The following is a 14760-nucleotide window of genomic DNA, read 5'->3' as shown; positions in this document are numbered from 1 at the left end:
GCTGAACGGATGACAAGAATAGAGGGACGTGGACAGGTCTTGGAACAACTCAATAGATTCAACAAGTACAGGCTGTGTCTCGTTTTCTGTCATACTTTGAGCCGTCTTCTCTTTTTCAGACCTCTTCATTCTCTGTTCTGTCTCTTTCGTTGTGCCTATCTGTCCGTCCCTCAGCATTCGGAGTCCCCGGTGGCAGCGGTTGCTGGGGGAGAGATGGCAGCATTGATGCATATTTGATGAGCGGGTGCCAAGGCCTTGCTGGAGAGCAAGGCACGAGGGGACGATGTTGCTATCTACGTCTGCATCTCAGGTTTCCGAGTCACACTCGCAGAGACTCCTTCTCCCATTGTGAGCCTTTATTGTCCGTGTCTGGGGTTTCAGCATCAATTAGGGTGATAGATATGTGGGTTCTAAGGCAACCCAGAACAGGTTGTATGCACTACCAAACAATACCTGCTCAACACACGAACCACTTTGAAGAGGCACTGATCATAGAAGTTCTTAAGTTGGCAGCCTGTCTGCTTTAACGATAATGTGATGTATCCCCCGAACCGAGTTTTTACTGGAAGCATTGCGTCTTTTGATTAACCACAATGTGTGTTGAATTCTTTCATTCGTTTATTAATGCAAATGGATGGTCAACTGCAGTGCCAGCGTTTCATTTTTCAGATGAGGTATTTCATTGACTGCTCTCGTTTGTTTGATCTGTGTTTTTTTATCAATATTTAATTGTACATGTGCTGTTATCTTTCCAGCCCGTGCATGCTCTGTTTGGGAATCCACGTTGTGGTGCATACCACAAAGTAAATGAACAATAATTAATTCATGTACTAAATTGTTAAGGCTTGCCATGTGGAAGAAATCGCTTGATTCCCAAAGCGAAGCACAGTCATCTTACTTGTGGCTAAATGTTTAGCATCACTTAATATATGAAGTCACAAACATTACTAAAAAGTACCATTTTAAAATCATATAACAAATATTTGGATATTTACACAAGTCATTATTTATAAGGATTCGTAATAATTCATTGTTGACTTGATGTGAGAGATATTTAAACAGCATGCGCTCCGAGAAAACACGGACTTCAATACAACCAATCTAACGCAACCTGTCAAAATCACAGCACCAATGAAAACACACCATGAGAGTCTCACATGGAAGGCCACGCCCCCTCTACTCCACAGCACAAGAAAGGAATGAGACACGAAACCCCAGAGGCGTGTTCAGACCCCACGCTTACCAATAACATTTGAGGGTCCTGTAATAGTAGGTGGGCGGTGTCTGTACCTGTCTGGGCGGGGCAATAGAGGACGGCATTATATTTTAGGTGCCTGCGTAAATTCCTACTGTATCACAGAAGTTGACAGCTCGCGACTGGCTGCAGCTCAGCCAAGGAAAGAAGAGATCCAGGGCATATATTTTTTTCACTTTTTATCATTCCGTGTCTGAACTTCGGTCCGTGGCTGATATCGCATTGGGGTAAAACGGAGATAAACGAGGAAGACGAGTAACGACCCTCTCTCACCTCTGCCATCATGATGTCCATGAATAGCAAACAGCCTTTTAGTATGCATCCAATTTTACACGAACCGAAATACACACCTCTGCATTCCAGCTCGGAGGCCATCCGGAGAGCATGTCTGCCCACACCCTCGGTAAGTTCAATATTTTTTTTAATAATTCTAAAATTATGCCATTATCACCGCAGTCGTTTGCATTGACAAACTTTTTCCAACGTGAAAAAGCCGAGTGCGTCAGCGTTATTTCGTTTCGTTGGAATGCATCTCATGCACTTTATTTAATAAATTGTCACCCAGTTGGCATCGCTGTTGGCATCATTTTTTATTGCATTATCTGACATCGAATGACAAAAGAGACCTGAAAGCACATGAAATGTGTTGTTTGAATGGCCATTTTAATTCTGCTTTGGATAACCTGTAAAAAGACTTGGATGTAAAGAGTTATGTATAATAAAAAAACGAACACAGAAATCGACTCAATGTGGTTATAAATAATCGTGCATGATATTGCTTTTTAGAGACAAGATTTTAGCATTGAAACTTACGCTTGCCCTCTTTTGTTCAGCTTCAGGGAAATATTTTCGCCGGCTTTGATGAGACCCTGCTCCAGAGAGCCGAGGCGCTAGCAGCCGTGGACATCGTCGCTCAAAAGAGCCATCCTTTCAAACCAGATGCCACTTACCACACCATGACGAGCATGACGAGCATGACCTGCACACCCACATCCTCCTCTGGGCACCTTCATCACCCGTCCGTGCTGACCTCTCATCATCACCACCATCATCCCCATCACCAGTCGACGCAGGGCCTGGAGGGCGACCTGCTCGAGCACCTCACACCCGGCATCTCCATCGGAGGCATGCCGGGCACTGACGTTTGTTCCACTGCTTCCCATCCGCACTCGCACATGTCGGCAATAAACCACATGCAGCATCACCACCAAAGTATGAACATGCACCACCACGGTCTGGGGTCTCACACATCCCTTGGCGGGTGTGGAGACTCCGAGCCCGATCCGAGAGAGCTGGAGTCTTTCGCCGAGCGCTTCAAGCAGAGGCGGATCAAACTCGGGGTCACTCAGGCAGACGTGGGCTCGGCTTTAGCAAATCTTAAAATCCCCGGGGTGGGATGCCTGAGTCAGAGTACTATCTGTCGATTCGAGTCCCTCACCTTGTCTCACAATAACATGGTCGCCCTCAAACCCATACTCGAAGCGTGGTTAGAGGAGGCGGAGAGGGCGCAGAGAGAGAAAATGACCAAGCCGGAGATTTTCAACGGCGGGGACAAAAAGAGAAAACGCACTTCAATCGCCGCTCCGGAGAAGCGCTCGCTCGAGGCTTACTTTGCCGTCCAGCCTAGGCCCTCGTCGGAGAAAATAGCTGCCATAGCCGAGAAGCTGGACCTGAAAAAGAACGTGGTCCGGGTGTGGTTTTGTAATCAAAGGCAAAAGCAGAAAAGGATGAAGTTTTCTGCGACACACTAGGCCAGAATATTGTATTTAAATAAACTCAACCACCAGACAGACACAACCGTGAATAGGGCGACCAAACTCTTCGAGAGTTACGGGTGTGAACATCGTGGAGACCGATAAGGTTACAAAAGTTTGTCAAGGAACAACGGTTAAAGGAGAAGTCACGACAAACGTTTTGGAAAATTGAGGACGAGAGGAAAAGCCACCAACTTAACGTTGCAATTATTGTACAAAACGAGAATTGAATAATAATGATTATTCTCTTAACTGAAAATAACTCTTTTATATTCATCTGTACATATCTGTGAATACACCGCACCTCTTTGTGTGAAGAACGCGTCAAAATTTTGTTTTTTAAGGATAAAAGATAAAAAAAGGCTGTTGTGCAAAAATTCCCATTCTAGAAACCTTAGTGTTATTCTATATGCTTCAGAAGAAAATCATGAAGGTTCAGCTGTGATCATCGCATGGTTTACAGGGCGTTAAGTGTTCATTTACAGTTGAAGATGTTGCTTTATTTTGATGTATTGCAATAAGAGAGAACACGCGCACAGGCGAACGCACGTACACACGGACATACATAATATAATTTTCTGTGTCTACCTCATGATTCCTGACGTCTCGACACATTCGTAGTCATTTTGGAAATAGGGCATAAAAACAACTTGTAGTTTGCGTTTTGACACATTTTTTGGTAAGATTAGAAAGAAAACACGAAACGTTGTGTGTCTTCAATTTCACTTCAACGATGCTTTGACAATCAAATTATTTCAAATACTTATGTTGTGACTAGCCCCTTCTACAGTATGTCTACACTTGTTGTTTATTATTATTATTTTATTATTATAAGTCACTAAGTTTGTAGATGGGAACATTTCATTGCATACTCAGAGATTCATTGCACTTTGTAGATACGATTACGATTTGCTATTTGTTTGGCCTATTTATATTTATACTGATTTTGTCGTTAACTTATTTATTTGATCTTAATTTATTCTGAATACCACGTTTCATTTGTGAAAGTGTGCTTATCTGTGTCTGTGTACGCGACAGAAATTTCAATAAACCATGCACGTCTTACCTCAGCTACTGCAGTGAGTGGTGTGTCCCTAAACTTCCTTTATTATTCTGGGTATTGATTATTTTTTAATGAAATAATACATTTCGTCTGTCATACGATTGAAAAGAAAACACTTGCGATGAGAAAATACCACTTCCTAAAATAACTGCAGGTCTACAACAAAACTCAAAATTACGCTCTTCTGTTTTTGTTATTATTATTACAGAGTAAGCATAGTTATTCATAACAACGAAAGATTAATGATGTTTTCTCTTTATATTTACATGTAAATGTCTAAATGTAAATTTTGTCATTACATTGAATTTAAAGCAAGAGTTAGGAGAACACTAAAATATATGAGGAGATTGTAAATGTTATCAATGTTGTCGATATGATATTTTTATGTGTGGGATGTCGTCGCTGTAAGATAGGAACAAAGTTACTAATTTACAAAGATAATAAGTATTTGCGCGCTCTCTCTGCTGTTCAGCAGGTTGTTTTCAGTCTGTAAAACTCGTTATTTATGAATAATAAATATGAAGTGTTATGATACTATTGATTTTTGCAAGTGTTTGTTAAGAGGAAGATATCTTATTGCTGAACGAATTGTTCATGGTGTACAACAAGAGCCTTCGTTGTTTCCTCCAGAAGTAACTCATTATCCCTAAAATAAATGGGAATATCATTTTCAAATCGAGTACCTTTAAAAGTCAGCTCTTATAGAGTCTAACACACTGTAAGGAAAAAGACCCAAAATATTATAAATAATATTAGTCTTTTTAGCGACAAAAACATCTTGCAACAAAATAAATATTTTGAAATAAACATTAAATAAATAAAAAAAGTGATCGAAAAATGCAAACAAATGGTGGATTTTAGATTTAGAAACCAACTACGCCTTTTTATAGCATATAAGCATTTTTTATGTTCGTTCGCTTCTCTGGTGGTGCACTTGGTCCGTGATCCTTCTCTGAAAGTCTCTGTTGGTGCACTTGGTCCGTGATCCTTTCCCCATGACGTTATTCGTCAATTATTTGATTTTAATAAAGCACACATACGAAGTTTATCGTTTCCTTTTGTATTTCAAGATGTTTGTTACTTAAATATGACGTGTTCCGTCCACGCAGTTATAGTCTAAAGTCAGTGAAAACTTCTTTGGGGCTTTAAAAACGCACATATAAGTGTATAACACACAAAAGTGAGAATCGTCTTGACAACCACGTTATGAGGCTCACCAAAGGGATGATTAAAAATGCGCATTGACAAAAACTGCCATTTGATCTATATTTGAGCTGAATATCGAACGCAACAACAGTGTTGAAAAAAATGCATTCAGTACAAATCTCCCAAAACCGTTTACCCATGGAGAAAGACATAAAAATCATACAGACTAAATTGTTATTTTTTTGCAGGAGTACTCTTTTCCTTGGAACGTGCAAAAGAGTAAACTGAAATGTCTGCGACGCATGCCCACAATTGAGGATTTGCATAGCTCTCACCAAACCATCTGCATAATTCATCACCCGTGGAATCCACCAAACATATAGACGTCAAACGAGATGCCATATTTTCAATGTGGCACCGGCTACTTTATTTTGTTAAAAGCATTTGGAGGGAGAAAGCCTTGTAAGTGTGTATAATTCCACTGTTAGATTTACATTCTTCCCCATGGTTCCTTACAGTCTTGTGTTTTCCGTGGAGCGGAAAGCGCATTTTCATAAATAGACCTTGGCCAAGTGCTGCGTATAAAATTTTAATGAAGCCAGAGTCTTGAGTGCAGCTCGACAGAGGGCCTTGGAGAATCAGCTCTCTGGTACATGACTATGGCTCCCTCTTTCCTTACAAACATTGCAGCAACAAGGCCTGATCCACCGACTCGGGCCATTGTTTGGTCGAAAAGAGAAAAACATTATGAGCGCTAACAGAAAAATCGAGAATTATTGCAATAATGTTTCATTTATTTAACAGACTTACACTCTATCTTTTAGCACGACTGCGAGCGCTACCAGCGAGTAAACAAACTTCCCTCCCCGCGCGTGTGCGCTCTCTCCGTGTTTCTATTTGCTTGACGGTCAGATCACACCTCCGGCACTGGAAGCTCTAAATCAGTACAATGCAATATTTATCAGCCGACTTAATATATGAGGCCAATACAGCGCTCGAGATATCAGAGTGCTTACGTCGAGAGAAGCAAAAGCTTACTAAAGCTCTTAACAGCTCTTAACAGTTGCTGGACTGGTTTTGCTTCGCAAGTTCCTGTGGATTTGTACTCCGGTAAGGAATTGAATATTGCGTAAGCAGCGCAAAGGTTGTGGATTCGAGGCACACACTGATAAAATGTATAACTTGAAAAGAGTCTAAAGAGTCTGCCAAATTAATAAATGTAAAGAAAAGACCTCAATGAAATCAAAGGCATGGCCAGTGAACAAGGTGCGATTTGACGCGTAAATTAATGTAAACAAATGTTTTTGAGAATGCCACAGGACAAACTTTAATTATGCATATTCGAGAATAATTAGAACATGCATGTTGTAATGAAGATTCTTGTTTTCTTAATTAAGCCTAATGAATGACTGAACCAGAGGGGCTCATCAAAACAGAGATGTCTGAATATTTAACACCAAGACAAACGGATTGACAGACCATCAAAACAAACAAGGGAAAGTAATAAACAGAATCTGATGTCCCAGGTAATTCGACCATTGTCCTTAAAATGCTGTACATGGCCAAAATAAACAATCAATTAATTAATCCCAGTTAAAATTAAAGCATAATTGAAATATTTCTCACATTTTACACAGGTTTTGTTTCGGTGCAATTAAAGTAGAGTGCTGAGAAATGAACAAATTTAAAATTAATATGTAATTATTTAGTGAAACAGCTGGTAAATATTTTTTTTATAATTATCTACAGTATACTAAATAATATTAATATTAAATAACTTTATTGCTATTGTAAATTATACAACGTAAAGTGTTATTCTTTTACATTATTCCATATTGGAGGTGTCAGCTCCAGTTCCTCAGAAGTTAAAGACAATTATAGCTCAAAACATTTAATAGGGTAAATCCTATTCATTCCTTGGGACATAAAGTGAAATATGAGACAACATCGATAAATCGATGACTTTTGATTCGTCAGGATAAAAATGATAAAACGACTTCAAATTCATAATAAAATGTGAATTTGTAAAATACAGAATCAATCAATTAATTCAATACATTTAAAGCCATTAGATCTATACATCATCCTTAAATCTGTTGCGTTTTTATGTTTTAAACGGCACGCCAAAAAAAGTTATGACAAAGCTGTCCATTCTTCCAATTAGTATAAAAAATCGAATTTAAGTCTTTTGCATCTATGTTTTTATCCAGTAACCCATGATAGAGACATTCATGAGAACATAAAAATACGACCGTTTGCATTACGAGTGCGCAAGAGTTAAGGCGCGTGGGAAGCATGATTTTTTAATGAAGATATATGCGGTTTCCCGACACTGGAGATCTTGATCATTCCTATACACTGTGAAGCGGGTTATGTAGCGAAAGCCACGATATAAACAACGATATTTTTTCTAATTTATTACAATGAAACGGTCAAAATAACGTTTAGCATTTCCGCATTTTCTCAATGGGCAATTAATTTATAGGTCTACGTCTTTGTAAATATTTACAGTCTCGCTAAAATAGTAATGAATAAAAAACAGAAATTAAAACATTTTATTCTGTTAAACACACAACGTGCTTTATTGATTATTTACATTGGTCGGTAAGTTATCTTGACTGACTTTACTGCCGCTGAGGATTTTCTTTTCATTCAGGACCACGGACAGCTCCCCTATTATTTTCCCATATTAATTTAAAGACAAAAAAACGTCAGTGTAACACGTTTTTTATCCAAAACCTGCGTGTTTTAGCTACTGTATTTCAGCACTAAAATATTACCATTTGAAAGTATCAGGAAAAAATAGAGGCCTAAAGAAAAACATAAATAGAAGCGAGCAAGTGGGCATTGTCAGTTATAAGATATATTTTATATTCAGAATATATCAAGTGAAAGGGGCAACTGACAAATATTAAAATCAAAATATGGGAAAAGCAACAAATATTGCTTTTGCGTTATTTTACGCTTTACTGTTCTATTCCCGAACGTAAAGTAATCGAAACGGGATCAGTGATTAGATCTATAGGTCCATGCCAATGAAAATATTCCACTTCATATGTAAATTAAAATAGATAAAATGAGTTTCTCCCATTAAATTCAAAGCAATATGTTCAAAGAAATGTGTATAAGCTTCTAATCATGTTCCATACATAATTTATTCTAAACTGACAAGATACCCTGCATGGTCCGGTACTACAAAATAAAATCCCGTTAGTAACCGGACACGCTTAAACATATTCGTTTAGCTGAGGTACAAAATTAATGAAATTAAATATACTGAATGTTTTTGGACATTTGTGAGAATGCAGTTCAAGAACGCATTTCACAAATACAGTATATCAGAGACACACAATCGAACTCTAATGAACACCATCGGGAGTTTCCGACCCAGAGAGAAAAATATTTTAATGACATAAACTAACTAACTAAATCTGCTAAAAGTCAATAGCGTGTGTAGGTTAAACATCCGTGATCAGTAGTGAGGGGGAAATATTCGTGTCTGTACATCCAACAATATTCTGCCCTACATTTCTGCTCTTCCCTGTAGACAGGCCTCATGTCCGCCTGCTGTAAAACCCCGTCTTGAAGTGCAACATTTTTTTTGTATCGGCGATAAATAATGCAAGGCATGAAAGGCCAGCGAGTACATTTAAATAGCAATTTGCTTAACCAGTGTTTTCATCCTCCGCCAGCCTCACTCGCTCCAGTTTTGGGTGGTTTGTGAAAGTAATTAACAGCAAGTTAACACCTTAACAGATGGAAAATTATAAATAAAAACACGAATGCAACACAAGTTTGAGAGCAAACGTTTACAGTGGGTGCTCTGAGAGATCAACAGCATTTAAAAGCATTGGTTTCGGTAACCCTATATGAAAATAAATGTCGATCATAAATGTATGTAATAATTATCCATTACATTACATGTCCAACATACTGTGCATGCGCTCAACATACCCAGTCAATCTGTAACACTGCCAAGCAATAATCGAAATACTCGTAGGTCATTGGATGGGGTAATACCAAAAGACAAACATAGACAGTTAAAGCAAACAACTGTGGATATTTGAATAAACACATATGAAATCATGTTGTAATTATGCAACGCAATCACACGCAAGTTTTGCAACAGCTAGTCTACCATCAATTCAAACTTTAGTCCTCCCTTTAGCCGGTAGCTCGCATCACCCATAAACTTCTTCAAACAAAAAGGTGCAGTCCAAATGTGCCATACAGAGTAAACACCGTCATTCGTCCCTAACCAATTGTTATTCATAGAACCGATAAATATTTAATTCATTCTAAGGATACCTTTTGTTAACAGAATTACCAACAAGCGTTCCACAATGATTTCATATTTCACCCGCGGCATTGTGGGGCCAGTATGTGCCTAAACCCGTCGGTGTGCGGACTTTTCCCAATAATAACGAACCGAGTCATGAGGGGTTCGTTCCGATTTGGCGTCGCCGGTATTGCAGGGAACTTGTTTGCAGAAGAAATAGATCTGCGGAAGGACGGTTGTAAATGCTGTCCGCGTTGTCCCGTGCAGAAACTCGCTCTCTTTGTATTCACTCAGGTCATGAATAATGAATTGATGAGCGCTAATAAGTGCATCAACAGTCGGGTGTATTAACGAGCACGCTATCTATTAATGAATATCAGCTGTGACTAAAGGATTTGACGTTCCCGTAATTACCCGAGCTCTGGGCATGTTTGGAGAGGATATGTGCCCGCAACTGATTTATGGTGAGTACAATTATGTACCCTACTGTACATAGATGGACATCAGCTTCTGTAAAGGCCACACTTGGCGTGTAGTAGTAGTCATACGTCAGAATTTCATCAGCGTTTACAAAACGAGAAATATATGAAATCTGAAATCAGCATCCTACAACACGCGCAGTCTTTGGGCAGGATTCGGTTTATTTCAGTAAGTGTATTTGCTTGGACAGCCACCGGAGATTTACTCAACGACCTGTTGAGGCCACGGAGAGTGCGAAAGTCTGTTTGGTTTGGCATTAAAATTTAAACAGCCCTCGTCACCCCCCCCCCCCAGGATTTTGTGCGCGCTAATAAAATTCACTACTTTGAAAATACAGGATTAGGCATAGGCCTATTGAATTCCCTAACATGCACGGTACTGAGAAAACGCTTGCTGAACAATCCTCCACATCTTCCATTGCCTATTTAATAAAACTGTGTTGAAATGGAGCGTTGATTTGTCATTGAACATTTTATGTGAAACTGTTCATATATTTGTGCTCCTGCACAGCAATAAATAATAAACAAATGGTTTTATGATGACCAAAATATATATTTATTTCAGCACCTGGACGACGGATTCAAGTAAGCTTTGCTCTTAATTAAACCTAATGGAATACCGATGGTCGCCTTTACATTAACATCGGCGATATCTGGACCATTAGCCTACCAGAGCAGAGGGTGCGTATTATAGCGAATTTAATATTAATGGATTTTATTAGCTTGACACTAGCATATTCATGAGTGCTCTAATGGAATCAAACGAAGGAGATCTAATGCTCTGTGACAGTATTGATAGATGGACTCCTCATGGTTGACAAATGTTGAGTCAACGCTATTGCAGCAAATGTGAAGATAATGTTAAAAAGATGGTTTGTGTTGAAAAATAAGTGCATAAGGCTACAACGTATTTATGCGACACATTTTGGTCACCCAAAACGAAATATTCCTATCTCTTACTCACCACCATGTTGTTCCAAACCGGTATGGCTTTGTTTCTTCTCCAAAACACAACATATATTTTGAAGAATGTTGTTAAAGTTATACTTCACCCAAAAATTTTCTTGCCTTCGAGTTGTATAAATGTCTTTGTTCGGACACAGTGAAAGATATTTGGATGATGAAACCAGACAGAGTTTGCCACCATTGACTACCATTGTAAAAATGGTAGTCAAAGTTTGCTGTCCTACATTCATCTTTTGAACAAAAAAAGGATCAAGTATATTTTCCTACTATGGGAGTCAATGGGGGGCAACATTTGTATGGTTATATGCATTCTTCCAAATATCTTTCTCTGTGTTCATCTGAATTTATTTTTATACAGATTTCAGAACTCAAAGTTGAGTAAACGATGACAATGTGGTCTCCCTTTGACTTCCAGTGTATGGAAACAAACCAACACTGACATTTTAATTTTTAAGTGAAATTTAAAAGCAAAAATTGCATGTGCCCTAACTTCACATTAACTGCACTGTTTAACTTTCAATACACATTTTTTATTGTTCTGTTGTTATTTTACGTAGCCTCAGCTTTTATTGTAATTTTCCCTTTTAAGGTTTTACAATTTTACTCAATTTTTTAAAATAATTTTCATGTAAACCACTTTGAATTACGTTTATGTGGAATGTGAATGTGTCTAAATTTAAATTAGTCTCTTATGTCTCATAAGTTTTCACCTAAACACTATTCTTCAACAGTCACATTTGTTTTAAACTTACCAAGTTAGCTTTAGTCTGACCCAGTAAACCAGAAATGCTTTTGAGAGAGCAAGGAATTGTCTGTATGAGTTGTACCTTTCCTAGGCCATGAGATGGGGCTGCTGAAAAACGCACATGCTTTTTTATCATCGCAGACCCTTGAGTGCACTAATGCATCTCACTATTAGCATGTTCCCCCGGATGCCACAGGCTAACACCCTGCCTCGCCTTTGACTTGTCAAAACTCATATCAGTCAGAGCTTGTTCAACTATACAAGTTTGTGTGTGTGCGTGCGTGTGTGCAAATGCGTGTGTGGGCAATACAGTTCACCAAGAGCCACAAGAAAGCAGCCGGTATAAACTTACAGATAAAATCTGTGGAAACTCCAATTTGAAGTCAGAAAATGTAATATTCTGTAGAAATGTTTTACACAATATTTCATGTTGTCAAATGTAGTTAAATCTGCATTATCGTGTTTTTCGTCCAAGAAAAAATTTGTCTGTATTGGTCAAAGACGAACAGCGCTCATTCAGAAAATGATGGGTAGCAGAGATAGATTTCTTCCTGCTTCATGATGTTATGCAAGATTTATATTTGATGGGAGTCAGCTAAGATTCCAGTAAATATTTAAGGTCTGCCTGAGTGATCCTTCAGACAAAATGCTTCTTCAGAGTCAATAAAACCCAAATAAATTCACACAACATTTATGGTTTCCAACACAACTTTTAAGGTAAAATAATGAATCTAGCATAACTTAACGTCTTTTGGTGAGAAGAATAAGACAACAGAGAACAGTCTTTACATATCTCACTTAAATGGCCTGTTGAATAAACACCAGTCCTCTGGACAAACTGGAAAAGAAACCCTACGGGTCTGAGATCGGGTGAATGGGAAAAGCAAGGTAAGAGGGAGCGTCTCTGGTCCTGTGAAGCCTTTTATTTCACAGCAACGGTCAATATGCATCTCTGAAGACAAGGTGTACAGGAGTGGAGAATAAAGAGAGGCCGTCCAAAGAACTGCAAGCCACAGAAAAGGTGGTGAGCGTGTGAGTCGTGGAAGTTTGAGAGGGAACCAAGACTATGAGTGAACCCAATAAAAATTCCCTTTACCTTGCCTTGTACTCCCAGTCCCATTATTTCTCCCGAGTTACTTTCTTCTGAAATCGCCCTGAGGCTGAGCACTCTCCTGGGTGGCTAGCCTGAAGTCAGCCTTGTTTTCACATACTGGTAATCATTTCACTGGTGGAGAACGAAGGCTTTTAAAAGATCATCCCCCCTCTCCATATAATCATAGCCAGAATCTATTCGCTGAAGCTCTGCACACTTCAGTCCGACTCGCACGTGCCTTTAGATCTCCTACCCCCGGTTCTGTCCAACCTCTACCCTCATACCCTCTTCTCTATCTCCGTGATCAGTCGCTCTTATGCTCCCAGAGATGCTCCACCAAAGCCCTTCATCCGAACCATTGCTACTGTTCAGCGGCTCTGCCCGAAAAGAGTAACCAAGATAGGCAGACGAGGGGGGGGTGAGGGTGCGTTTGGGTGTTGATCTCGGGTCTTCAGTGGATTCATGCATTTTGTAAAGATACAGCAGAGACTCCTGTCCAATTTGAAGCTACCGCCTTCCGTATGCGGTTTTATGCCTCCGTCTGCACATCAAGTCTTTTCTCCTGACATGATTTTTTAATCTTGCCTTATCCACCATCCTCTGCAATCTACTGGAAGGGAGTTTGAGTCTTGCAGACTGGGGTGTTCTGAAACAGGCTCAATGCCAATGGCTATTAAAGTGAATCCTGGATCTATACTGACTTAAATTGAGCAACTACAGTAGCAAGCTGAGCTACCAATCACCAAACATATGCAAACACGTGAAATGGCTAAAGCATCAGAATTATCCATAACTGGCTTCAAATACGAGTTATAAAAAGGACATGTTAGTTTTCGTCTTCATGTTGGTGATGGAAGCCCGCTGTGAACGAGGAAGAATTTTTGGCGTCATAAGCTGGCATTAGCGACAAGCAATGGGGGACTGATCACTTTCAAGATGTGCGCTCGACCGAGCGATTTGTGTCACACAAATGCGTATTGATCCTTCCGCATGTTCCGCTACATGAGCCAGCAGCACGGACAGGTAGCTGCTGCTGTCCTGCCGTTGAAAGAAAGATCTTTTATGTAGCCGCTGCTGCAACCAGCTCCCGCTCATGAATTATGCAGCCGCAGGCCCCTGTAACAAGCTCCAGCTCAACTCTACACCTTGTGTGTGGCTTAAAATATAGATAAAAGCTGAACAGTGAGCTACAAACGTAGTGTTTTTTTCACTACTCGGGACAGAAGAAAGCCAGTGGTGGGAGAGATCCTCGGCAATTAGAGGCGGCTGGAGCACAGCACGTCTGGATCATTTCTCTTCCCGGTTCCCTTCGGAGGGAGTAAATACACTAGCTGAATGAATCAAAACAGAAAAATAAATCAACAACAGCGGGGGAGCCGGTGCAGTCTGATGTTGCTGGCGTGTAGGTTGTACATGTTGGCAATACGCCTTCACTGCGTTATGCAATAATCGCTCAGTATCAGGAAAGTAGTGTGAGGCCTAAGTAAACATGCTGCGCCTAAATGGATATAATACATTTTGCAAACAATGAACGCTTCGTGAGGACTGAATTTTGGATTTCGGAAACAGACAGAATTATTTAGGTGGGTTCTGTTGAGTTAACAAGGCAATACTATGTTGTTTGCTAAAAGCCTATTCTGAAGACATGATTCGTTTTTACATAATGATGCAAAAGTTCTCAACTTTAAATTTCAAGTATTACACAAACTTCTGACACAAGCTACGTATGATGCAAGTTCATGGTTTGTAATGTAAGCAGACACTGCTAGGGCTAGCTAATACTCCAAATATGATAACCAAGCCAACCTGTGTAATATCTAATACAATACTAAGCTTATGGTTATGTGAAACGTGATTATCCAAACAAGCGATGCAAACAGTACTACAATATAATTTAAAAAGAAGTTGTTTATTTTTTTGGTTGCGATATGTGTGTTCAGCAGAATGGAGAATGCCTTTAAATTCCAATTAAATTCTGAT

At 39.4% G+C, this 14760-nt stretch overlaps 1 protein-coding gene across 1 annotated transcript; it reads left to right on the top strand.

The window, feature by feature from the left end:
* Positions 1-1351: 1351 nt before the first annotated feature.
* Positions 1352-4078, top strand: pou4f4 (POU class 4 homeobox 4). The gene is made up of 2 exons (XM_079486342.1): positions 1352-1658; positions 2089-4078. The coding sequence occupies exons 1-2, from the start codon at positions 1539-1541 to the stop codon at positions 3004-3006; spliced, it is 1038 nt and encodes a 345-aa protein (XP_079342468.1). The 5' UTR covers positions 1352-1538; the 3' UTR covers positions 3007-4078.
* Positions 4079-14760: the final 10682 nt, after the last annotated feature.

The sequence above is a fragment of the Barbatula barbatula genome, assembly GCF_947034865.1.
Source record: "Barbatula barbatula genome assembly, chromosome: 22".
NCBI classification, from domain to species: Eukaryota; Metazoa; Chordata; class Actinopteri; order Cypriniformes; family Nemacheilidae; genus Barbatula; species Barbatula barbatula.
Note: the sequence above shows the minus strand (reverse complement) of the source record. Positions and strands in the feature narration are given on the sequence as shown.

Excerpts from the sequence above, each read along its gene's own strand:
- pou4f4 (XM_079486342.1), top strand. The coding sequence starts at position 1,539 with ATGATGTCCATGAATAGCAAACAGCCTTTTAGTATGCATCCAATTTTA. Across the intron at positions 1,659-2,088 it reads CATGTCTGCCCACACCCTCG|CTTCAGGGAAATATTTTCGC; the intron begins GTAAGTTCAATA and ends TCTTTTGTTCAG.